Source organism: Phocoena sinus, chromosome 8, assembly GCF_008692025.1.
Source record: "Phocoena sinus isolate mPhoSin1 chromosome 8, mPhoSin1.pri, whole genome shotgun sequence".
NCBI classification, from domain to species: domain Eukaryota; kingdom Metazoa; phylum Chordata; class Mammalia; order Artiodactyla; family Phocoenidae; genus Phocoena; species Phocoena sinus.
Window position 1 is genome coordinate 33,048,507 of NC_045770.1, and position 27,589 is coordinate 33,076,095.

Consider the following 27,589-nt stretch of genomic DNA (forward strand, 5'->3'; position numbering starts at 1 on the left):
GGTAAAGTCCTAAAAGCTGGCCTTGGTTGTCTGCCACTAGACACAGATCCAAGAAATTGAACTCTAAAGAATGGTTAGGACGTGGAAAAATGGACAAGGAAGGATAAGAATTAAGTCAAGGAAATAAGGAAAGCAGCATGCGTAGATGAATTAACAAGGTGTACTGCTAGAAGTGAGAGAGGACTGAAGAGAACGTAGAAACTTTGTCAGGACTAGTCTGACTTTTGTCTTCCAGAAAAAAAAGTTTCCCATCTTTAAACATCTATAGGTTAATAGTAAAACAGCAGTGGATTAAATCAGAAAGCCAGAGTGTAGACCAGACCACTTATTAAATGTGCTAAGATAGGAAAAGTCACTTAACCTCTTTGATCTTCACTTTCCTCATTTTTTCCAACACATTCAACGACGTCAGTGATTCATTAAGTATTCACTGAACACTTACTATGTCCTCTCATTGTGCTATTTAAGACATGGCTTTATTTCGAAGATCTACCTTAAAGTCGAGGAGAGAATTCAGTACATATATTTCCACGATGCAAAGTAGAAATTACTATAGTAAATACCATAATAGAAATTTTGATAAAGTGCTTTGGAACCCAGAGGATAAAAGACTGGCTTCTGCTGTGGTGAAGCTAGAAGCCTTATTGGGAAAAAAAGGTGAGAAAATACATGTGAAAACACCACACCCAACAGATTTTAATACATTATAAAAATAAGGTGACATTTGAACTACACCACCAACACCACTGTGACCATCACCACTGTTATTTTACCAGCACCATTCCTCATATCAGGGAGAACATGCTCTACAATGTTACATGTTCTTCAAGAACCCTACTAAATTCTTCTTCCTCTATAAAGAATATTAGAATCAATTATTTTTATGATTCTAAAAGGTAAGTTACCTGGAATATTATTTTAAGCCTTTTTATGATAAAACAAAAAATTGGTTCCTTTTGGTCAACAGAATCATTTTAAATGCCATGAAACTAATGGTAATTTACTTTTTTCCACAGGCACTTAAAATATATCTTAATAACTGACCAAAAAATGTTGGAGCTGGAAGGAAAAATAATATGTACATTTACACAAAAACGTGCACACGCCCCCCACACATATTCACAACATTCCCCACTTTGTTTTAGGTCAACTATTCCACTCTTCTCCATGCAACACTTCATAAAATCCCACTTTTCTCTAACATATAAGTCTAAATTGTCATTTTGAGGGCACTTCACAAAGATTGAAATAATCATTTATGGACAAGTAGTTTGTTGCAGCCTGCAGATACATGTCAAGCTAAATTATGGAAAAGTATTAAAAAAGGAAAGGCTGTTTTTCATGGCAGTCAAAAACAGTGAAGCTCTAAATGATGGGTGTGCCATTAAACCCCATGGTGAAATGTACCTTCTTATCTAAAATGCTTCTATGTCTCTCTGTCTTTACCCTTTTCACCCTGAGGAAGGTTCTATTGCTCTGAAAACAGCTTAAAAAAAGAAGAAAAAAAAAAGAAATGAAAAAGCATTTTTAAATAAAATACAGGGCTTGAGGGGATTACAAAGAGCATTTATGTAAACCACATTGCTGTCAGATGGGGTTCTCCAGAACCACGCCTGGATAGAGAGAGATGTGAACTGTGATGCGGTGACACGGGCTGAGGCTCACAAGGTGTGGTACTCTGGAGCTAGAATCATCTGTTCCAAGTGTCCTGAAGTGAGCTTTCTGCACCTTTTCACCCCTGTCCCTAACAACCACTGGATGTGGGCTGCCTGAATGTGGCCTGATTCAGGAGAGATGAGCCAGCTGGGAAGCAGCCGACAGCTGCGGGCTGTCTGCTCACTACAGTACTCCAACCGCAGGGTCAGCAAGTCCTCGCCTAAAGGGGGATCTGGGTGGTGGATCTCTGTGTCCATCACTTAACTTCACACAATTATACTGCAACACAGCTCACATGTTAGTCAGACAAATGCTTCAAATGAAAGAGTTAAAACTACCATATAAGAACGGCAGGAATTTTTGAGCTAGAAAGGCCCAGAGAAATTATCTAAACTCTTCATTTCAAAAGGTAGGAAACAAAGACAAAAGGGTTCAAGGGGTTTGGATGAAGGTTAGGAGACAGATCTGATCTCTGATGGGATAAATATATGATGGAACATCATGGAGAACAAAATTAGACTCCATCAGTTTTATGTGAGCCTGAAGAAGGGAAGCTATGGAGATCCAGAGGAACTTCATAAGAGCCTGGACTGCACAGTTGAAGGGCAAGGACAATCTCTTACTCATCATTGTGTGTCCAGTACTCAGCATAGGACTGGGTCCGTAACAGATATGAAATGTTCAATGAGGAAGAACTTCCGCACGAAGCTGTGAACAGCTGAAATGGATGGCCTCAGAGGAGTTTCTCCCTCACTGGCCTGAGTATAAAACGAGGTAACTACTAAGTGGAGGGGTTGTAAAGGGCTGTGGCAGACAGGTAGTTGGACTACATGTTAAGACCCCCACTTGGGAGCTGCTATGACTCAAAATCCAAGTCTCCTAATTTCTAATTAGTGCTTTTCTTTTAAACTACCCAATTTAACAAAGTACAGAAAGAAATCACCTTCATTTTAAATCAAGGATAGCCTACATAAAGTCTAAACCCTAACTGAGTGTTCTGCCCACTGTAATTTATTTCTTCTCAAAGAAGTTAAACCATTATTGCAATCTCTCAAATAATTACAATCTTATTGTTAATTTGGCTTTAGGTGGGTCAGCTAGTAAAAAATATATATACTGATGAATAGCCATTTCCTATGATTAATTTTCAATATAATGTATCAATTATTGCAACAATATGTAACCCCCAAACAGTGATGTGGGCTTCATTGTGCTGTGTAAAATTAGGTCAGATACAAAAGCAAATTCTTTGTCATCATTATTAAAAAATTAGAAGGAATAAAGAGTTACTTCCAGAAGTCTTGTGATAATTTCTAAACCAACGAATAGCAAAAGGAAGCATCTTTCTAAAATTTTACAAAATTAAGCAATCAGAGAACCATAGAGTTTGAAGAAAACTAAGAGGTCATTTAGTTCAACTGTATAAAGAAATGTATTATTCCATATTCCCTACAGATGATTAGTCAGCCCCTGCAGGAACCTTTTCCCTCACTATTTTTCAAGTAAGTCTGTTCTCTGTAGGATAGCTATGCTTTTTGGATTAAAATAAATCACAAGAAAAATGCTTGTTTTGAAAAAGGACAAGCTGGAAATAGGGTCATTATAATAGAAAAGAATAATAACTAACAGTTGAATAATACTTCAGATTTCACAAAACATTTCACATTAGAAAATTCATTTGATTCTTTTGAAGTACAAAGAGATGGTTATGAAATGTATTCTTTGATACTAAATTTCCCAGAGTTACCCAACTTTAAAGTCTTAGAATAAAAAACGTAGACGTCAGACTTCTAATGATCTGGGAACATGCAGAAGATGCCACCCATTGAAAGAGGTAAGTAAAAGCTCAACTTGTCCTCTTGGCTTTAAACTTACTCCACTGAGAATTGTTTAAATCACAATGCTATTGGAGAGGAACAATGCATTTATTTTCCCAAACTACTTAATTAGTTCTTTTTGTAGAAATTTGAAAAGGATTTATATTTGGTAACTTGAAATATGTCTATATACATTTATAATTTCATTTTGGTTCCAGTCATCTTATCCAATTTAAAAATATGTTATCAATTCTTGCAGTTGCATTTATTCATGGGCAACAAAATTATAGAAATCCAATCTGAAGTTGACAATTACCATTTTAGACAATGTGCTTTTAACTCTATTTATTAAAATTGACCCAAGTACTTATATATGATAAGTCAACAACAAAATGTGTTAAAGAAGTTAATAGAAATGTAGTTTTGGGGAAAAAAAAAAAACAACTCTTTATGAATTGGAGTTTACAGAGCCAATTTTGAATTTAAATATACTCAGGCTCAAAAACAAAGGTTTTTTATTTTGTAAGTGGAAGGTAGGACAAAAGCATTTGATATTCCAGTGAAAATAATGGGATTGATTTAAACTGATTCGATGAGAAATGGAATTTTACTCTTGCTTTGCACAAGTTTTAAGGCAACATGGTAAGTGATATATAAATAACCTAAGGAAACTGTTGACATGAAAGATTCTGTAAGATTCTATAGGGAATCAACTTGGGATAACATAACCAATATACTTAGCTCCCTAAACTTTCTGGCACCAAAAGAGACAGTGAGGCCCAATCTCTGAATTGTTTAACTTAATTTGCCTCAAAGCCCTGTCAGGCATAAGGAAAATAGCTGCTGTTTACTTTTCTTAAGCTTATATGACAGGGAGCAGCCAAAGAACCCGAGTGTTTGAGTCGATCAGAATCCACATCCCAACTCCACTATCTAATAAATTCTGCCTCATCTTTCTATGACTAAACCAGGCCATCTTTGGGTGCTGCCAGATCTAATCTGGCAACTGTTGTATGTGCCACATACTCAGTGAGGAAAGAAAAGTACTCTGAGGTAAAGTAACACCAACACTCAGGCTCGTGGCCAGGGAGAACTGGCTGCGTTGGAATCTGTGATGACACCCAAATGACACACAATCCAAAAATTTCCTATTTTTCACTGTCATATGACCACCCAGTCTCTCAGTCTACTCTGGCATTTTTAAAATTCACTGCTTTTAGCAGTGAATTCTTTCTGGGGTGGGGCCTTGCAGCAGAATTCAGCTCCCTTTGTACCATAAGAAAACTCCACATTTCTCCTGAATCCAGAAATTGCTTTATCTGATTATTAGTTCTCTGGAGGTAAGTGCCCAGAAAGGATTTGGAGATACTCTGAAATATGAACAATAAAATTCACTAAAGTCAATGGAAAAAAAAAAATTGAGAGAAGTAGGACAGGGGGACAGAATCTGAATTAAATAGCAGGCAAAATGCTTTAAATCTGTTTTGTTTCACCAATAACTTTTATTTTCATTTTTGTGGCTTCATCATCAAGTGATTCCGTTTCGGCTTCTATTTAACATTTTTGTACCACTTAGCTAGCTAATACTAAATGATTACTTTCAATGTCTTTTGAGTTCATTAGGCTTATAGGATTTTTTATGAAGATGAATTTCTAGCTTTGAAATGTTAGCCTCCTAAAAATAAATACAACAGAGTGAGAGAAAGAAGCCCACACCAAAGCCTTGGATTGGATATGGGGATATTTAGAGTAAAAGGACATATGTGGCATATTTTAAACCACTACTACCACCAACAAAAACCTTACTGCTTTTAAAACAAGTTTTAAGTTTTAATTACTATGGTTGTTATAAATTTTGCTGAAACAATAACTTGAGCGATTTATAGTAACTAGAGAAAACCAACTGATACCAATCCCAGGTTGGTAGGTTTCACGTTATGATCAAGGGACTAAACAACTAATTACACATTATATCCTATAATGAGGATATAGTGGAAAGACCACACATAATGGTGTGACTAAATAGTACAAAGTGAATAAAATGAAAGGGAGAGTGCAGGAGTGGAAATAGTCACTAAGTTCTCATTCTAATTATGCCTAAAGTAGTATAACTCATACAATAAATTTTAAGGGTGAAAACCATGCACAAATTGTTGTCATAAATGTTAAATTACTAGTATCAGAATGTTCAGTATTGTACAGACATGATAAACTACCCTGGATATTACATTCTAAAAATATACTGCAACTGGAGAACGACACTCACCTCTAGGGCTATTCAGGCACCCCACAAACACCCACAGGGAGTCTTACCTTCCTTCCTGTAGACCCCAGTGACTAAGCCTCTCCCTTGCTCTGGTCTTACTAAGTATTTTTATTAACAATCTTTACATGGTTTCCCAAATTCAACATCTAGCCCATTAGTCTTCAGAATTTTGCCATTAATGAGCCAACAGACATAATATATCAATACCAACATTTATACTGTGTTGCTCTGTGCCAGGCTCTGGAGGTATCAAACTGAATAAATAATCTGTCTTCCAGGCTCTCACTTGAGAGATGAAGGTGGGCATGTAGGAGGATAAATTACAGCTCAGCTCCGAGGCTGTGTGCTGAGCAGGACAAGGGTTCAACGACTACTAAAGCCCACAGACTCCAGGCTAAGAGGCGATCTTGTAATTTAAACCTAAAAGATTTTTGTTTTAGATTTTTACCCTTTTTTGCCAGATGATTTTCTCACCTGTAAGCCATAATGAGGACAGAGAGGAAATGGAAAAAGTGGAAGGAGACCGGAAGTAAGCTAGAAGAGAGGAGGAAGAGGTGATTATCAACAGTAAAGAAAAGCAGGGAGGGAAAAGCTCCAGGGTACAGCCGGGGAAGGAGGAGAGAAATCAAAACCAACCAAACGTCATCAGCTCAGTCTGATAGGAATGTGACAAAGTAGAGGATGTATTGATAAATTGGGGGTCTGAGGGTAGAAGATGGGAATCAGACCAAAAGGAATGATGATACCAAAGTCTGCAATCTTCTGCCCCAGGAAGAAAAAACCCACAGAGACACTGGTGAGCACTTATTATCTTCAAAAAAACCAAAAAAAAGCAAACAACAAAAAAACAACTCTTCTCTGAAGGAGTTTACAATTACAATCCAGCCAAAGATGATAGTAACATAAGCAAAGAAGTTGCCATATGTGCAGAACTGACTGACAGTTAAGCACAGAAGCAGAGAGAAATAATTCTTTCATAGTTCTCTCTTGGGTTCTCTCTCCGAAGTCAATTAAGTACTGCAAAACCCAGGGATAATCCCCAACACAGAGAGGACCTCTTCAGAGTTGTTTTATTTATTTATTTATTGGCTGTGTTGGGTCTTCGTTGCTGCGCGTGGGCTTTCTCTAGTTGCGGCGAGCGGGGGCTACTCTTCGTTGCAGTGCGTGGGCTTCTCACTGCGGTGGCTTCTCTTGTTGCAGAGCACGGGCTCTAGGCGTGCGGGCTTCAGTAGCTGTGGCATGCAGGCTCAGCAGCTGTGGCACATGGGCTTAGTTGATCTGCAGCATGTGGGATCCTCCCAGACCTGGGCTCGAACCTATGTCCCCTGCATTGGCATGAGGATTCTTAACCACTGCGCCACCAGGGAAGTCCTCTCAACTAGAGATCTTGTTACAGTGAAGCTATTAATTCAACAAGTCTGGATTGGGACCAAAGATTGTGGATTTCTATTAATGTCCTAGTTTATGCTGCTTGGCAGTGGTTTGAATGACAAGAATATGGAGAACCCTTTCTCTCCTGCTACAAAATAGAAAATTGACGATGGGGCAGAGAGGATAAGCCAGATTATATAAATACAATCTAAAAGGAGACAGTTTAAAATGAGGCCAAGGAAAAGCTGGAATTAGTCCATTGCTTGGAACTGAATGAATGGAAATTGACATTTATTCAGCATCAGTTTTGTACTAGGCACCTTCACACACATTAATGCTCACAAATCCTGGGAAGAACAGGCATTGCTTTTTATTATCATGAATGTTTAGGAACTGCCCTAAAGTCATCAAGTTCACATACTCCTGGTAGAGGCAGGAGTCAAACCAAGGTTTACCTGACTCAAAAGCCTGTGCTTTTTCCTCTAAAACAACTGACTCTGAAAAGCCAAATTCAGGATACAACCAATCCCGAGGCAGGAATTTTAAGGAAAAGCCACACAAAGCTGCAGGCTTTGTTTTCTAAACATGAAGTCCTATGGAGTAACTAAAGGAAATGCAATTCACAGATTCCATCCTAAAATTCTAATGTGCAGAGTAAACGTACACAAGTGTACACAGTAAAGCATAGTAAAACCAAAAAGTAAACACAAATTTGCTTCCCAAAGGAGTCTTGTTCTTCAAGGTAAACATTAAACCCAAAATTCCCCAAAGCCTAAGTAAGGTAAACAACATAGTAGACCAGAAAATACATATAGAAAATTTATAAAGTGTCAATGTATTTGGGTTTTAATTTTCAACGTAGAATAATGTTCTTTCAGATTTGATTTAGTCCACAGCACATCAAGAAAAACTAAACAAATACTATTTAACACTCTAATTCTAGTGGATTAAAAAATACAAGAATCTGGCTTAAAGAGACAGTACATCTCACAATGAGCTCACCAGCATTACCAGCTGGGACCAGTTAAAAACATTTACCAAATAAGGCAAGTTTTTTCAATGCTTAAAATCTTTCTACAGTGAGCTCACTTCACTTCTCACTGGGTTTCTACAGTAATTGTAGAGGTCATCTCTCCAACTCAGAGCCAGTAAATCACCAGGCTCTCAATGCAAACATGGGCTGCATGGTCTCTGGAGAGCATTCGGTTTGGCTTCATTTTATTACCGACTGTCTACAGAAGAAAAAGACACAAAATCTACTCTAAAGGCAGAACAGTAGGAAGCTGTATTAAGCAAAATCTATTCATAGTGTCAGAGGGAGTTGATTACCACTGTGAATAAAAATGGCAGACCTTACTTTATTTGTCCAGTTGCAAAACATGCTTCTTGTTATCTAGTGCTGAGTCTATACAAACATATCCACAAATTTTAATAATTTTGGTTAAATGAGTCATCTACAAAATCCTCCCATTTTTTTTCCATTTTTAATTGACTGCTTTTGTATAGTGTAGGAACCATGCACATGGACAAAGAAGGTTAAATCTATGATGAAGTTTACCACATTTTTACTTAAAAAACACTGTTGGGAGGAAGGCTGTCCACCCTATTTAACAGTTCAAGTTGTGACTTCAAACCTAAACAAAAGCATGTAATTGTAAGTGGTTTTGACTTGGCCTTCTCTTAGGTATTTACATACATTCTCCTTCAGAGGTAAAAAGGACTCTTCATCTTCTTCTTGTAAATAGCTTGTGTGCCAAACACTAGCCATAAACTGAGTATATTTGGCTTCAAAGGTAAAAGATTTCCATAAAGATAAATATACTTCAAATAAAAATTCTGGTGTTTGTGTTACAAATATGACTTTTAGTCACTAATCTGCTAAAGGTCACACCCAAGTTTATCTTTTTATAAATTCTGTGGTTTTCCAACATAGGAAGCCAAATCATCAAACTCATGTTAACTCTGTGATATCAGAGAAGGTCCTGTTTGTTTGTTTTTTTTTTATTGAAGTATAGTTGATTTACAATGCTGTGTTAGTTTCAGATGTACAGCACAGTGTTTCAGTTTATATATATATATATTCTTTTTCAGATTATTTTCCCATATAGGTTATTACAAAGTATTGAGTATAGTTCCCTGTACTATACAGTAGGTCCTTGTTGGTTATCTATTTTATACATAGTAGTGTATAAATGTTAATCCCAAACTCCTAAGTTATCCCTCCCCACTCTTTCCCCTTTGGTTACCATACGTTTGTTTTCTAGGTCTGTGGGTCTATTTCTGTTTTGTAAATGAGTTCATTTGTATCACTTTTTATAGATTCCATATATAAGTGATATCATATGGTATTTGTCTTTCTCCATCTGATTTACTTCACTTAGTATGATAATCTCTAGGTCCATCCAGTTGCTACAAATGGCATTATCTCATTCTTTTTTATGGATGAATAATATTCCATTGTATATATGTACCACATCTTCTTTATCCATTCATCTGTTGATGGACATTTAGGTTGCTTGCATGTCTTGGCTATAGTAAACAGTGCTGCAATGAACATTGGGGTGTATGTAACTTTTCAAATTATGGTTTTCTCCAGAAGGTCCTGTTTGAATGAAGACCTAAGAGACTGCAGAGGTAAAAAATGGAAATGTTTCAGGCCTTAGACCAAGAATTACAAACTGCTTTCTGCAAGGGACCAGATAATAAATATTTTATGCTTTGTGGGTCACATGGTCTCCGACACAACTGTCCAACTCTGCTGTTGTAAAGTGAGAGTGCCATAGAAAACACAAATGGGCAATGCTGTGTTCTAATAAAACTTTATTTATGGGCACTAAAATCTGAATTTCACATAATATTCACTTATCACAAAATATTACCCTTCTTTTAATTTTTCAAAAGCCATTTAAAAATGTAAAACCACTTGTAGTTTGTGGGCCATACAAAAGCAGACAGTGGGCCAGATTTGGCCTAGTTTGCTAATCCTTAAACATAAAAATCAATATTCTCAGCTCAGGAAAGGAAACAGAGGACACTTTCCATTCTTCAGGGTGGAAAACATCGTGAGACAGAAGAGAATGGAGGCACCTGGGTCTTCACTGTGATACTTGCTCTGAACTGGTGCTGGTGCGTAAGAACTGGCAAATACACCACACAGGAGAATGGGCTCATTCCCCTCCTGTGCCTCCCTTCCTTGAGGAACTTGGTAACAGCAGAATTCACAGATAGGGAGATAAGCCTCTCATACCCAAAGGGAAGAACAGAAGTAAATTTAAAAAGTAAAGATGTGGTAGACTGGAGAACTATACTGACTTAAAAGAAAAGCATTACAATAGCAGAAGCTGCTGAATCAAAGCAGAAAATGAGAAAGACAGTGCTGGAAAGAAACTGGAGGGTTAACAAAGAGGCTCCTCTGTGAACTCCATGGAAAAGACCAGGACTCCAGAGGTTTGTAATGTGCTGGAGGGTAATCAGTGGGAGTTTAGAGTCAAAGACCTCTGTGATCTTACACAGGCCTGAGGTTGTCTACTCTCGTGTCCTCCTGCTGGGCTGATTTTCCATTTACCAAGTATTGTATGGCTGGCAGGTACACAGAAATGATTGGATCCCCTGATGGTAAAACAAAATTTATCCTGAACATTCTACTGCAGATATTGATGAATTATAGACTGGTAGCTGGTCTGATTCCAGACATTCACGATGCCCATAAACTATCTTCTTGAAATACAGATTCAAGACTCAACTGGCCACATGAGAATAGTACCGTGATTAGGAACATGTGTTTTAGAGACCAACTGCCTGGGTTCAATCCCTGCTTTGTTACATACTAGCTGCCTAATTCTAAGCAAATTAGATTACCCTCTCTGTGGCTCAGTTTACTCTTTGGTAAGAAGAGTGCGAAAATAATAGCCCCTAACTCATAGGGTTGTTGTAAAGACTAAACAAAAAGTATGTATGTGAGCTGCCTAGAAAACTGTCTGACATATATGATTATCATTAACCAAAAAGACTCCTTGGTGTAGCACAAAACTCCCCATTATTCTGGCCCAGCTGGTATTTTTCACTAATTTGCTAATTAGTGGAATTTTCACTAATTTCACTAGTGAGTCTTTTTCACTAATTTCATTGCCCCATTTTTCACTAATTTGCCCACATCTTCCATTTGCATACACACACTAAGCTCTAGCCCAATATTTATTCACACTATGGGTTCTGACATACTGGTTAATTATACAATCAGTTTTGTGGGTTATAACCAGCAATTGTTTTAATGAAATAGATTAGAATAGAATACAATAGAAAATACCAGATTACATCACATGTAGTAATAGAAGTATATTAGCAGATATACTCAGTGAATTGTGATATAAAGTGCATTTCTTAATGCAGTTCACGTTTTTGCTGTCGCTGTTAAAAAAGGCTAAACACAACAGCTCTAATCACACTAGAATATATCAAGCTTCTAAGCCACATCGCAAATTTTTTTATGTCACTATGACTTTTCTTTTGCCTGGGATGCTATTTTCCCTTACACTGACTGGAAAATTTCTGCCAGCCTTTAAATTGCACCTGCTGAATGCTGAAACTTCATAAAAGTCTTTGCCAGCCTCCCCAGTTAAGCAGACTAAATTGTTTCTTCCACTGTGCTTATATAAGACTACAGGCATATTTCAGATATACCACTAAACCCATTCCATCTTAATTATCTGTTTCCCTGCGGCTTCCTCTGCTATTCTGTGAACTCCATGAAGGCAAGCATCATATTTTATTTTTGCGTCCGCAAGACTGAACACCGTGCCTAGTATAAAGCAGATCAACACCATGCAGTTGAATGTTTTCATATCAGTGACTTAAGGCAAGATGACTGATGGCATGCTCATCAGATTTCTAATGACTCAGAGCTTGGAAAAGAGGATGAGGTAGTAGAGAACCTGTCAATATATTAGATGATAAAATCTACATGCCAAAAGACCTCATGACTTTGGAATGAAGTAACTGAAACATATTATGTCTCACCATCAAATCCAAAAAGTCTACCAGGCAAGCATGGAATCAAAGAGCTCCAGCTTAAGAGATGCTGAGATTTTACTTTGACCTGAATAAACAATGTGACACGAACAGTGAAAAGGTAAATAATTTCATCAGTCAATATTGATACTTTTTTAAAACGTAGTAACCAGACACTCTTTGGGGCTTCATGTTCAGTTTCCACTGCCAAATTTTTAACAAGAACACCGAGAAATTGAAGCTGTTTATAGAAAATAAGAGTTTGGTAAGTTAGAACAGTGTCATATTAAAAAAAAAAAAAACCCTAAACTTAACAGGGACGTTGAACAAATTCAGATGCTTTCTGACAAATACTGTCCCTGGTAACTTTGACATTTGGCACTCAGTAAATTTTTTTTTTTTTTTTTTCTGAACTAGACATGAAAATGTTCTGTATTTCCAATGTAACAAAAGGTTTGAATTAATTTTTTAGGGGAAGTAGTCTGAGATTCTTCATAATTTTTAAATCTGTATACATTTCCTAAATATTTAACACACTGATTCATAGTCTTTAGAGGGTTTCTAATTACTTCACTGTGTATTATAAAGTTTTAATTCCAATTTGATATACATAAAATATAGGTGATGGCAATAGGAACAGACCAATAAAGCACCATTAAAAGTCAAGTGCTGGCATAACTCATTTGCAAAACCCCCAAAGAATAGATTACAAGGTATAAAAATTAGTATTCTATAAAAATGATTTGGAAAATCCTTCATCTTTCATTTTCTTTCTTAGCTCACCCTGATAATAAACTCTGATATTTTTCTGTTTTTCTTTTTTTCACAACAAACAGGCAACTATTACATTATAAAATCAAATACAGGATAGCTTAGGTCACTGATGGTAGTCATTTTATCAGAGCTCCATAGTTAACATCAAATGGTGCTTACTATAGACCGACATATTCCTGACGCTTGAAAAGGACTTCTGTCTGTATCTGCAACTTGCTCTGAATTCTAAAATGTAAACATAAAATAAAATGTTTCCAGTTTTATTGAGTTCTCGTTTGAGTTTTCCACAGAAGTCAATATGAAGTTTCCTAAATGTTTCAGAATATTTCCAACCACTTAAATTTGAAAAAAAAAAAAAAAAAAAAAAAGAGTAAGTCACTGATAGCCTCCCAACCATCCCAAGGACCACTGGGAAGGCAGTAATCCTGAACAAAGAAGGTATAAGTAAAAATAGCAACATGTACAGCATGCTCAGAACCAACATATATATGGAAATGGATTTGAGGCATAACCTCTCAAGTAGGAAGCTCTTTTGCAGCAGGGCAGCCAGCAGATGAGGTAGAGGAAAGAAAGTATCTACAAATAAAAACACTAAGTCTCAGAATCAAGGAAACCACCTTGTTATCTGGAGAAGATACAAAGTTCACTAGGGAAATGTGCTCTGTGCAGGTGGAACTCTTGAACTCCTCACTGTTGTCTCTGTTAGAAACAAGAGACCTAGAAAATTTTCATTAGTTAGAGCTTCTCCCTCTACCAGGTTAACCCTAAGTAACTGGATTTGCTACAGAGAAACCTTCATGACAAGGAAACAGTTTCTATTCTCACTGAAGAAGGCTGACCACTGAAGAATGAAAAGAATCTTAACTGTACAGCGGATTTCACTCTCCAGATCTCTGGGCATTGATTTCAACAATGATGCTCCTTAGTGAGACTCCACTGTATTTTTTCAATTCCTATTTATGTATGGCACTTGTAAACTGTGTGACCTAAAAGTTTAGCATAAGGATCTTCTGTAAAAATACAATTTGTGGGGAAGCTTAAAATGTTTCTTAAGTATTAGTCTTCAGGCATATTATAATTAACATAAATAACATAAGAATAATTAGGAAGGAAAATAGTGATAACCTTATTTACAATTTATTGTAATCAAATTATAAGTGCATATGTTCTTATCTGAGCAATTAGTAGTCACTTAATAAAGTTATAATAATCTACATATGTATGTAAACACAATACACATTTAATACATACTGATGTAATATATATAAATTAAATTATTCAGCAAAATAGTTTTTGGGTTACATTCCTATCCAGAAGTCCAACTCTATGTGAGGCTCAGGTTTTCCAATGACTGTCAGGTTCTGAAATATACATAAGAACACGATACCCTCAGAATTTTCAGAGCATGTGGAGACATTGAATGGTACCACCTGTCAAACATACAGATTACTACTGACTCACTGTCTCCAAGGAATGTGATCTGGTTTGTTTTTCTAGTGGTGGCAATGGGGTCAATTAGGGCTGATATTCGCCTCATAAGAATGCTGTAAAGGATGGTGAAAATACACAATAAACTATAAAAAAAAAAAGGTTTACATTCCCATGATGGAGTCAGGTGCCAAACAACTGAATTAGGTATCAGAAGGCCTGGATTTGAGTCCCAGATAGAACACATGTGCACCTCTGGGTTGTTGGCAATGCCACTTGACCTTTCTGGGTCTCAGAGAGTCATCTGAAGAATGATGATACTTCCAATTTTGTTAGACTGTTATAAGTAATAGTGCCCCATAGACTGTATAGTGTTATTAAATTATAGGTAATGTATATCTAAGGCCCTCTTGCTTGGTAGCCCCGTGAACCACTCTATCTAAATATTTAGCAATCAACTTGCATTTGTCTCTATGAAAAAAAAATAAGGCAAACTAACCTGTATGAACAATGACCTTACTTTTACTGCAGTACGTTGATTAATGCTGACAGAAAGGATATAATAGCAGTAATTATTATTAATTATAAAATAAGAGCAATTAACATCCTAGTACTTATGTGGAAGAAATTATGCTAAGCAATTTATATGAAATGTCAAATTATGCTATCATTAATTCTATGACGATGGTTCTATTATTGTCTCCATTTTTCTGATAGCAAAACTTTAAAAAGTATTTAATTAACCAAGTTCACATTTCCTATAAGTACTAAGTGCCAGGTTTTGATTTCAAGTTTGTATGACTCCACAGAACTGGCTGCTAAACAATTAAAAGACATTATTTTGGTCTCTAAGTGAGCTAACCAGACAATTTTTGCTGAGAACAGAGAAAAGGAATTAGTATTTCTTGAGCATCAAACATGTGGTGGTGCTATGAAAGTACTCTATAGGCTTGATCTCATTTGTTTAAAATCTAACTATACTCCTTACTAGTCATGTGACCTCGGCCCATTTACTTAACTTCTCTGCACCTCATTTTATTTATCTATAAAATGAGTTTCAGCAGTTTTCTTATCTAATATGTTGGTTGTGAGGATTAAATGAGTTTACATGTAACGTGCTTAGGGCAGTACCTGGTTAACTAGCATAACTATTATCGTTTAAAAATGGGATCAAATAACAAAATCAGTAATTCTAAAACTCTATATAACATAATAGAGTCTACTGATAGAAGGCACAATAAAGGGATTCATAAGTAGTCTCAAAACAACTATCAAATGGTTTCTAGTTCGCCCAGAGAATTCAGTACCAAATACAGTCATTGCCAGAGAATATCTGTCTAAGAGAGAGACTCAGCTCAGTGGCCATCAGCAACATATGAAAAACCAATCCTGACCATTCTCTGTAGGACCTGTTGAAAACAGGAGGAAAGTAAGGTGATTTAAATCCATACTCTGATCCTATAAACCACTTTCTTTTTTTTTAAATTAATTTTTATTGGAGTATAGTTGATTTACAATGTTGTGTTGGTTTCTGCTGTACAGCAAAGTGAATCAGTTATACATATACGTATATCCACTTTTTTTTAGATTCTTTTCCCATACAGGTCATTACAGAGTATTGAATAGAGGTCCCTGTGCTATACAGTAGGTTCTTATTAGTTATCTATTTTATATATAGTAGTGTGTATATGTCAATCCCAATCTCCCAATTTACCCCTCCCCCACTTCTCCTATGGCAACCATATGTTGGTCACTGAACTGAGTTATGCACCTAATTTAATGGATAATAAATACTTTGGACTCATGAATGAGAACAATCCAAAAGGGAATTCGTGGGCAGTCCAGTGCCCCCTGCAGTAGAAGCCCGGAGTCCTAATGACTGGATCGCCAGAGAATTCCCTTTTGGATTGTTCTCATCATGAGTCCAAAGTATTTATTATGCATTAAATTAGATGAATAACTTGCTTTAGTGGTAAACTCTTTTAAACATGAAATAAGTACCTGTAATTCTTCTAGATTCCCTAAACCATTTGCATATTTGAGACAACAAATTAGAATGCAGCCATTTTTCACATGAAGGAAATTTTAAGGTTGTAAAAGGAATTGTGATACTTAGCCAGATTTCTTTAGGTACTATACGCTAAAATTATTATTTTTTTAACATGCCTTGCTGTGTAATTAACAAATGTTCAGAGGCAGAACCAAACTCTATTATGGACAGAACAAAGGGACAAGAATTATCCAGTTCTACTGTAGTTTTCAATAGAAATCAACGTAAAGAAAATCAAGTTCTATTTTTACATGACTAATATTATATCATTTATTTTTGTTTTAAAACCATGGAAGAATGTTCACATGATTTCCAGTAAGGTCTAAGTGAAAATGAAAACCAGTCTTAAAAACATTTCCCATAGAAATGAAAATGTACCTTTTAACTTTAATGGGTAGTATTTCTCAAGTCTCTTATCTAATAAAACCAGCCCATGTTAACTGCATACTGTGTGCTGAGAAATTTTTTTTTTTTTTAAGAAGAAATATGGACTTTAATGAAGATTCTTTCCCTTTGGTATAAGTGAGACCTGTGAAAACATCCAAACAAAAAGAAAAGAAAAGAAAAGGGAGGTGAGGATTTAGATAGTCCACGTTCTCTATCCACAAGGCCTAATGACAGAGCAGGGCTGGCTCCTCTGTCCTTTCGCGACAGGACTCGCCTGGAGAAGGGATTCAGTAACTACAAGTTTTAAGTGTTCCCATCCCCCCACCCCCTGCCCCGTGTGAAACTAACACTCATTCAGCCAAACTTCTGCCTCCCAGCCTCTCTGTGGGAGGTCCACGTTTCTCTAGTCCTAGCTCACACTCTTCTCTAGGTCTCTGGTCTCTCTAGAAGAAAAGATGATGCTACTGGTCCCAACTGCCTCAAAGGCTAGGGTGAGGAAAAATAAATGTAATCGTTTATTAGCATTTTGTGCTCAGGAATAAGCTATGGAAAACAAATTAGGAAAGTAAATCTACAGCCCTAAAATACATGCATATAAAATAAACAACAAATGCAGTTCCAAATCTACCGATGGTATCTGGGGATTTTTCTACTGCTTTAGAGTCTCAATGCCTTTATTCCCACCTCCACAAAATCCACCTAGGATGACACTTCAGTCATACCCCCACGACCCCAGCAGGGGGAGGCAGAGCAGAGGCTACAGGGGGAAGGGCTATACTTTGGCTCTGGAGTATAACATGCATGCAACACGGGAGGAGTGGGCTTACCAAATGTATATATGGACCCCCTGGGGTGAAGGTCCAGCCAGGAGGCACTGAGCAAGGAAGGGGTCCATCTCCCCACTGGCTGGGAGGGGGCTCTGAGGCAATCTCTAAGGGTTGCATATCCCCGGGGAGAGGGAACAGCTGCCAAGCACCCCCATCCTTGACTTCAGGGGCCCAAGAACTCTTTGCATAAAATATCTTCAGACCTAGCAGATGGTCAAAGGCACAAAGTTTAAACGCTGGGAGGGAGGGTTGTTGAGAGGGGTCTGTGGGGTACCCTGAGCCCAGGGGTAGACTAAAGGTGTGATTCATTCCCCCTTCCCTGGAAGGGTGATTGCTCCATTGGGCCTATCACCACAGGACATTTTCCATTACAAAGAGGCATACTGCCCAGGCCTGTGCTGGGGAATTTTTAAATCAAGACAGATACATTAAATAGGTTTGATTCAAAGTGGGCAAGTTTGGGCTTATTTACAACATTTTTATCATTAAGATATTTCATTTATCTTAGGAAAGTAAACTAAACTAAAACATTTGTTTGCTAAAAGTAAAGAAAAAAATATTTCACAAAAGAGTATTCTAAAGAGCAGCATGGAGTAGTCAAAAGACTGCTGGTCTGAGGAGCTGAGCTCTGGTCCTCCTTCTGGGGACTGAGCAGCCCCAGCCAGCTGCTCAGTCTGTTTATATGTGGAAAATGAGCCACTGGTCACCCAGATTTCTCCCTAATGTATTTGTTTTTGACTAGGAACTCAGATATGAAGTTCTACCAATATTTTGGCGTCAGCCAGTTTATGCAGGAACACGTGTGGAAGCTGCAGATATGACGTACAATTCATTCTCTCTGGGGGCAAGGAGGACGCTTCCAATACAATGAAATATAGCTGTTAATATATACAAAAAAGTGTGAAAACAAGTTATAACTCATCTTGCTCTATAATAATGCTTCTCTAGGCATATTCATATCGTGGAAACTCTAGCTGGCATTATTCATTCGGAATACCTATGTTCCACTCATTTCTAGAATTTAAGTCAACAGTGTGTGAAGAGATGAATTAAAGAAACCAAACATTCACTTCTATGTCTGACACATGTAATAGGTCAGGCCTGCAATACAATTTCATTCTGCATACACCCTCAGACTAAGAACCTTTAAATAAATACATTCTTGACAAGTGTTTATGGATAATTCTTCTAATCTTTAGCTATTCACAAAGCAGGACCCATCTCTTCTGTCCTTCAGTTCAACAACCCCATCATTAATCTTTTCTAATCCTCTCACAGATGCAGTGTTTTTTTTCCCACAACTGTAACTCACTCAGGGCCTTGCTTTCCACAGCAAAGTATCAGGTGTCTCAAAGCTCAAAGCTCAAGTGTGTCTCAAAAACACACTTTAACAAAGGAAATGTTTGCCATCCATGGACTTTATCCACTTCGGTTAAATAGAATCATCTGCGTGTGAGGAGAGGACCACTCTGACTCAGTTGTTTTCCACTAGGTCCAAGCTGAGGAGGTCCTGACTGCAGTGGACCTGAACTGACACTCTTGCCTTCTAACTGACTCATCAGCCTGAACACACTTGTGGGAAACCTCCACTGTCAAGACTGTGAAAAGTGTAAGAGTGTCATTTGTAGAATTAACTTTATTTACCAAGTAAGAAAATACCTAAGCAAAACAGGAAGTAAAGCGATAGAAAAAAAAAAAATCAACATTTTCAAGATTTTTATTCCTACCAAGATGTTTCTGCAATAACAGAAAAAAAGAAAATTGACCTATACAAATACTGCAGAAGAGAATGCCTGCTTTCCGTTCACTTTACTAAACAAGGATCACTTAGCAGCTGAGAAACAATATAGTACTAAGAGCCATCAGGCAAATAAAATACACAGAATCACCGCCACCAAGAGGCCCAGTACAACCATATTTATGCTCAAGATTTCATCTGAATTAATTCAACTACAAGTTCAACCTCCCAACGAGTAGGCAAGGTCATAGAACACTGTTGTGTGTCCAGCTGACCTGTCCAGCAATTGAGATACTTAAAAAACAAAATAAAATGGGTGTAATTGCTCATGCTACTGCAACTGTAGCTAACCTAAACCTGCAAATAAGAATCTATACACATATGAAATTTACTATTTTAAATGGGCCAAAAAGTTGGAATATTCTGTGCTAGAGAAAGAATTCTTCACAAAGGTTTTTAACTTCATAAAAATATCACTGATGGGGCTTCCCTGGTGGCGTAGTGGTTGAGAGTCCGCCTGCCGACGCAGGGGATGCGGGTTTGTGACCCAGTCCGGGAGGATCCCACATGCCATGGAGCGGCTGGGCCCGTGAGCCATGGCCACTGAGCCTGTGCGTCTGGAGCCTGTGCTCCGCAACGGGAAGAGGCCGCAACAGTGAGAGGCCCGCGTACCGCAAAAAAAAAAAAAAAATCCTCAAAAAAAATATCACTGATGAAGTGAAATATGGTGGTAAATCGAGGCTTTGAAGGAAAATGTCTTGATTTCAGATCCATAGTCTGATTTCCCAGCTCTATGAAATGGTGCATGCAGGTGACCTCATCATTTTCCTCACTCTAAAGCAGATGTAACACCTGTACTCACCACTAAGGTTGCTTGTGAGGACTTAATCAGGTCACAAATGTAATAGCTCAGTGAAATCTATCCTACAGTATAGATCTCAAGAAAGATCAGCTATTATTATTCTTGAAAAGACTTCTTGCTCTGAGACACCACATTCTTGTATTTTCTTCCTTCTTCTGCTTCTTCCTTCTCAGCCTCCTTATCTGTCTTTCTTTCTTTCCAAACATCAAATGTTGGGAGTTCTCAGATTATATAGAATTTAGGTCCTCTTCTCAATCTACTCTTTCCCAGGGGGATCTAATCTATCTCCATGATTTTAATTATCACCTAGAGGACAATCCCCAAACATATTTCTAATTCAGATCTGAACATACACCTGCTAACTCACCATTTCCATTTGGATGACTCAGAGAAACCTCAAATTCATTCATGGCAAACCATCTTTGCCATCCTAACACAAATGTTCCCTATCTCAGTATGTGGCTCCAAAAAACACCCAATTTTACAACACAGAACCCTGGGAGTCATCACTGAAATGTCCTGTTGCTCACTTCCCAGTATGTAACCCATTTCCTACCCTTTCCATTTTACCTCTGAAATACATCCCGTTGTCTCCAGAGCCAGTGTTCCCTTCTGAATCCAAAATAACTGTCCTTTAAGCATGGTTTCCCTCAAGCAGTCCTGCTTCCTCCAATCCATGCATGGCATGCAACTAGAGTGATATTTTAAAATATCAAAATATTTTATAATATTTTGATCAAATATAATCACTCTACTACAACTTTTCTTTATCAGTGAATAAGAGTAAAATAGAATAACGAGTAAATACAAAGGCGTGCACACGTCCTCCATCCCCACGGTCCTCTTCTGGAGTGTAAAGATTGCTGCCCCTGTATCCCCATTTCTAACTATTTCTTTCTCATCATTTAGTTCTCTGCTTAACCAATACTTCCACCAGAAGGCATTGCTTGGTTCTCTGGAGAAGGTCAGTTCCATTAATTATACTCTCACAAAGCACCCCACACTTCTGTATCACAATCCTCAGTGCATTTGTAAATACACAAAAGATAATAAATGACACACGTGTGGGGATCTTGTCTGTCTTGTTTACAATTGTATCCCTTAATCTTATCAAACACCATACTTGCCACAAGTGGGCTAACCAAGATATTGATAAATGTTTGCTGAATTAACACAGAAATGGTTCTGGTTTAGTTCTTGACTTGATAATGGCTCATAATTGGTGGAGAAATGCACATAAAACTCTGATTCAAGGCAGACTGTGATAGCTTTTTACAGGAAATAAGCATAAGGACTACTTGATTCTGTAAGAAAAAAAAATCAATTCTAGAAAGGGAACAGATATATGAGGAAAGACCCACATAAAGGAAGGCTTCTTTCTGGTGCTGGAATATAAGGGACCATGGAGAGCTAGCAAGATTTCAACAAGTTAAGGGTAAGAAATATTCCAAGGAGGGGAAAAGTTTGGGCAAAGACATTAGTAGAGCCAGGATATATACAGGGTCTAGTGAACAGACAGTTGTACCAGATGAGGGAGGTATACTGAAACGTAGAAAGTGGCCACACAGTGAAAAAATTTCATTATCGAGATTAAACTGTCTCTCTCAGAGACAACCACTGAAGGTTTCATCATTGAAGAACAACTGTTAAACGTGGTAAAAATTTGTTAACAGATTAGGGTGGGGACATAGAGACCAACTAGTAGGCTATTTCAATATTTCAGACAGAAGGGAGGAGAATAGAGGAGAAATATTCCTGCAGGAGAATGAAAGCACTGCTCAAAGAGGGAAGAGGTATGTCATTGACTAATTAGAAAACCAAATCAGAGAAAGGATAGGGGAAGTATGACAGATGACGGGTTCTATCTTGGAAACCCAAATTTTATGTCCTTACATGATGTTGAGAAGGTAAACATGGATCTAAGAAAGAGGATGCAAGTAAATTTCAGAAATTATTAGGCTCAGGGAAATTTTAATTGATCCCATAACCAATTAAACATTAATGCAAAGGCCTGACAAAGATGTCTAAAGTTTTCCACAAACACTTTATATTATATTCTTAATATTTATATTCCTAATATTTTTATTAAGAATAAAAAATACAAAAAATAATAAAAGGTCTTTTATAATTACTACCTTAATTTTCAATGTACATACCTCGTGCCTAATTTTATTTTATATAGATGTTAGGAAAACTCCTTATATTTTTACCATAATTTCACCATCTTTAAAACAGTTAATTTCCTACCATTGTTGGGATGGGAGGAACCCACTTATGCTGACTTTTTCTCTATTCAGTAGAAGAATAATATCTTTTCTGTGTTTAAAAGAATTCCAGTCTTTGTAATAGGCTCTGTGCAAAATTTTAAATGACGTACGGAAGTTTTAAAAGGTCATTCTACTTTCAAAAATGTTAACGTCTGAAATTATGTCTGTCATCTTTAATTATCAGGAGAATATCCAAAGAATAATAAAATGCAACTTACTTTTGCTGCACCTATTTGTTCTTTGCGAAATTTCTCAAGTGGCGCAATTAATACATCATTAGCGTTTTGAATCTGAAATCAAAAATGCAAATACATTAAATCCTGTATAATTCATGCAAACAATATTGAAATAAAGATGGCTCCTTTATTCCACTTATTTAAATAAGTGGAATTCTTTGCTTCTATAAATGAAATAAAAATACCCACGTCATATAGTCTTTTTCTAGTTTATAATTAAGTTGTTTTCACAAATTATTTCACTTCATCCTAACAATAATGTGAAAGCACGTACTCATGATGAGATCTTAAATATTTAAATTTCATATTCTAAAATTTAACTAAAATGGCACATCAGATACTAAATTTTAAAATACCTTTAATTATACTGGTTTAATGTAGTCAGTTCAAGCATCATTTTAAAACTGAGCCATAGGGCTTCCCTGGTGGCGCAGTGGTTGAGAGTCTGCCTGCCGATGCAGGGGACACGGGTTCGTGCCCCAGTCCGGGAAGATCCCACATGCCGCGGAGCAGCTGGGCCCGTGAGCCATGACCACTGAGTCTGCGCGTCCGGAGCCTGTGCTCCGCAACGGGAGAGGCCACAACAGTGAGAGGCCCGTGTACAGCAAAACAAACAAACAAACAAACAAAAAACTGAGCCATATAAAAGCTCTTCCATCTTGCCACTAGAATGTTATAATTCTACAGCTGCAAAATAAAATAAGGCTTATTTTTTCCCTGTTTAATTATATTCCTTACATTTGGGATTTGCCTGAATGTTCTTATTTCACACTGTTCGCATTTCATTTCAATGAACAGTATTTTAGCCCAAAACTCCAAATTGGACTTTATTTAAAATTTAAAACAGATAAATCTTTAAGTTGATCTGCAAAAATATGGTGAGGGCGTTCAAGGTGGGGTGGGGGCAGTGACTGGATACGAGGAGACAGACATTTCTAAGGATAGCAGTATGCTGGAAGGAAGTCTTGACTTTTAAAAAATCCCTTTAGAAAGCATTAAAATTAAACATAGGATCTTAAATGTTCTCACCCCAAAAAGAAATGGTAACAATGTGACAAGATTGAGATATTAGCTAATGCCATCGGTGGTAATCACTTTACAATACATAAATGTATCAAATCAACATGTTGTACACTTTAAACTTACACAATGTTATGTGTCAATTATATCTTAATAAAGCTGAGGGGGAAAAGGTAGGCCCAGTTAACAAGATTATCATTCATTCTACCACTGTGATAATAACATGACTTATTACATAATTAGCAAATGTTAAGATGAAAGAAAAACCTACTTTTCAAATAGGTCATTATTTAAAAATAGGTTAAAGAGTATTTAGGAGTTCCTTATATTCTTCTTATAATTTTTCTGTAAGTTTAAAATTTTATCAAAATTTTAAAATTTCAATAAAAGGGTTTTACTTTTACTTATTTTCACTAAACTGGTTATTCTCTAGTCACATTATGGAATTTATTTCTTAAATTCCATAATCTAAACACACAAAGATAATATACACAAAAATAAAAACTAAAGTAGTATTGCCTTCCATGATTCTGTCATTCTCCAATTTGCAGAAAAATGAGATGACCTCTTGAAAAGAGGACCTAAAATCCTCCATTGTGAAAACATACAAAGTAGATCAGTAGTCAAAATCCTTCCCAAGACACTGAGGGCAACTGTAGATACCTCTGACATCCATTACCTACTTCTCATTTGTGAGCTCAAGACAGGCATCCCTCCAGATACACTGTGCAAGCATTGCATCTTACTACAGAGAGATGATTGGAAACAGTAGCAAAGTAGCTCACTTTAAATTCTCACTCTCTAAATCCTCTTTGCCCTCATGAAACTCCAAATACATTTAAACACACACATATACATTTCTCCATATTTTACAGAGGTAATAAATAGCTGATTCTGCCTTTAAAGTTTGCATAAGGGGAAAGACAATGTCATGGACACTTTAGTGTACTTTGGAAAAATAGCAACAATAAAGGCTAACAGTCACTGAATGTTTACTGTATGTTGGAAACCAGCATGATCTAATGTATTTAAAGTTAATGAACTTAAACAGCGAGGTATGTCTCAGGTGGTGAAAACTCCAACAATGAGGGTGAATAACAAGATATGCAGCACAGCACTTAAGTATTTAAAATCAAGAATGCCTGAGTTTAAACCCAGTTCTATTGCTTATGAGCTGCTATTTAACCATTCTGAGCATCAACTGCATCACCTATCCAACAGCTTGGTTCTAAGAATGAAGATAATAAATGTAAAACACTTAGCTCAGTGCCTTACATCTAATTAAGTATTAAAAGTTTAAGGCTTTTAATATGTCCAAATAAACACAGATAATGTATCTCATTCTGTAATTATATACCTGATACACTTCTTTATCTTAATATTCTGTGCTACCCTTTTGGTTGAAGTGCATCTATGTGCACAAAATGAGAAGGTATTTTCCCATGAAAGTCACAAAAGGCAGATGGCCTAGACTCTCCTACATTCAATCACTAAGTATTTATATATGTGCCAAGCACATTGCTGAGCTGTGTAGGGAAGGGAAAAAAATTAAGACATGGGCTATACCTTCCAGAAAGTTGATGTCTACTTGTGAAGAGGGAAAAAATTATTCATCCAACAAGTATTTAATGCTCATAAAGCCCTGCTACAATTTTCAGAAAAACTGAGACAAAACTGATTACATTGAGAATAGTTACATGATAAACTATGCAGAACTCCTCATAAATATATCAGAATTTTGACAACAGGAAAGATCCATGAGAACTAAATAAGTCAAGGTAGTATTTGCATAGTGGATGTGAATTAGAAACGGATATGAATTGGATACACCAAAGAGAAAAAATATCCTAGGAACAGGAAACACCATGAAAAAGGCAAGGGGGGGTAAAACTAAGCATGGAATGTGAGAAGGGGGAATGCAGTGCAGGAAAAGAAACTATTTATTACACGCTTATTAAGAGTCCATCCCAATTGTGAGTGCACTGACCAAGTTACAGGCCTTCAGTTAACTTTTTAAAAATGGGAATGGCACAATGAATATAAAGTACGTTGAACAATTTTGGCACATAGCAGGTTCCATATGTTATTAACTAATAACATTATCTAACTGGGGAAAAGCATGTACATTATTAGTAGGAAACTTAACTGGAATAAGTATGGAAAGGATACCCATAATCTAGGCAAAGTAACCTGAACATGGAATCACTGCTGGTTTCTAAAAAGATTAATTTAAAAGCTTGTTCTAGGAAGTAATATGTGGGATACTTTGAGAATAAAGATATAAAGACAAGATATGCAAGCTGAATGGCTGGGAGAAGAACACAAGTTTGAAGTGATAACTAGATCAGGTGGCTGTGGTGTTGACAGATGGGTAGCAGGGAACTGCAGAGGCAGGTGTTTAAAAAAATTAAAAGGACCCAGAAGGAGAGGAATCAAAGGTGACACTAAGTTTTCTGCCTCAGGCACTGGAACTTTGGCACCACATTAAGAACTAGGATAAATGAGGAAGGGAGTATGTTTGGCAGAGAAAGAATAAAGACAATGGATTTCACTTTGGACCTATTACGTCTGATGCCATGGGAAGACTCAAAAGAAATATTGCAGCAGAGTATTCTACCTCAAAATAGCAAAACTAATCAATATGAATAAAATGGTTTTTTATTGGGAAGGGAAAAATTAGAAAAGAGAGTGGATGTGGGGACTTCCCTGGTGGTGCAGTTGTTAAGATCCACCTGCCAATGCAGGGGACATGGGTTCAAGCCCTGGTCCAGGAAGATCCCACATGCTGCAGAGCAACTAAGCCCATGCGCCACAACTACTGAGCCTGCGCTCTAGAGCCTGTGACTCACAACTACTGAGACCACGTGATGCAACTACTGAAGCCCACACGCCTAGAGCCTGTGCTCCACAACAAGAGAAACCATCGCAATAAGCCCATGCACCAAAATGAAGAGTAGCGCCCACTCACTGCAACTAGAGAAAACCCACGCGCAGCAATGAAGACCCAACACAACCCCCCCCCAAAAAAAAGAGCGAGAGAGAGAGAGAATGGATACAGATCTGTATACTAAGACACTGGCATTCACATTCATATCCAATAGTTTAAATCTCTGCCACAACTCTTATATGGCTGTTATGTAAGTATGACCTGGGAATAAAACAAAACTTGAGGATATAAACTTGAACCAAATGTGATCATTAACAACCACGCAATGGGGCAAGTATTACTTCCCATCTCTATTTCTTCCATATTTCTTCATTTTTTTCTCTTGTTTTTGGACTTGCTCAATTTTTTTCTCTTTCTTCTCCCTACCCTTATTCTATTAATGTGAAATTGAAGGAATAAAACATAAATTCCAGAGGTACTAAACAGAAAAAAATGAAGGGGGAGAAAAACATCCAATGGAGTGATAGAGATAACAAGAGAGATGATTTGTTGAGTGTTTAATGTGTGCCAAGTATTATGCTAAGCCCTTCACAATATTGAGATTAAAGTTGATTTTATGTGAGTAATGAAGTTCAAAACCTAAAAATCATCTGGAATATATTAAGAATATGAGTGCTAAAGTTAGACCCAGATCCATTTTGAATCTCGGCACCTAAACTGCTAAGACTTGATGTCTTCATCCCTATACCTTTTAAGGTTTTTATAAAAATCAAAGGGAAATATATATGTATTTTTAAAATAACAAGCACAGATTTGGCATATGGCAGGCTTTCGATAAATGTTTGTTTCTTCACAGAATTCACAATGTCAACTACGTGTTCAGAACCTTCCTAAGCAGTCTGAGAATGTCCCAAGATGATTTAAAATGTAGTTATTCAAAAGGTAGAAATTGAAATCCAAATTAATTTAACAGAACAGAGACCCATTCAGAGTATC

General features: G+C 37.0%; 1 protein-coding gene across 2 annotated transcripts in view; it reads right to left on the reverse strand.

The window, feature by feature from the left end:
• Positions 1–27,589, reverse strand: part of ARHGAP42 (Rho GTPase activating protein 42) — a 284,736-nt gene that overhangs the window by 108,009 nt on the left and 149,138 nt on the right. For both annotated transcript variants that reach the window (XM_032641263.1, XM_032641264.1), the window contains one exon: positions 22,669–22,740. In XM_032641263.1, the coding sequence (XP_032497154.1) occupies positions 22,669–22,740 (72 nt within the window). The remainder of the gene's footprint in view (positions 1–22,668; positions 22,741–27,589) is intronic.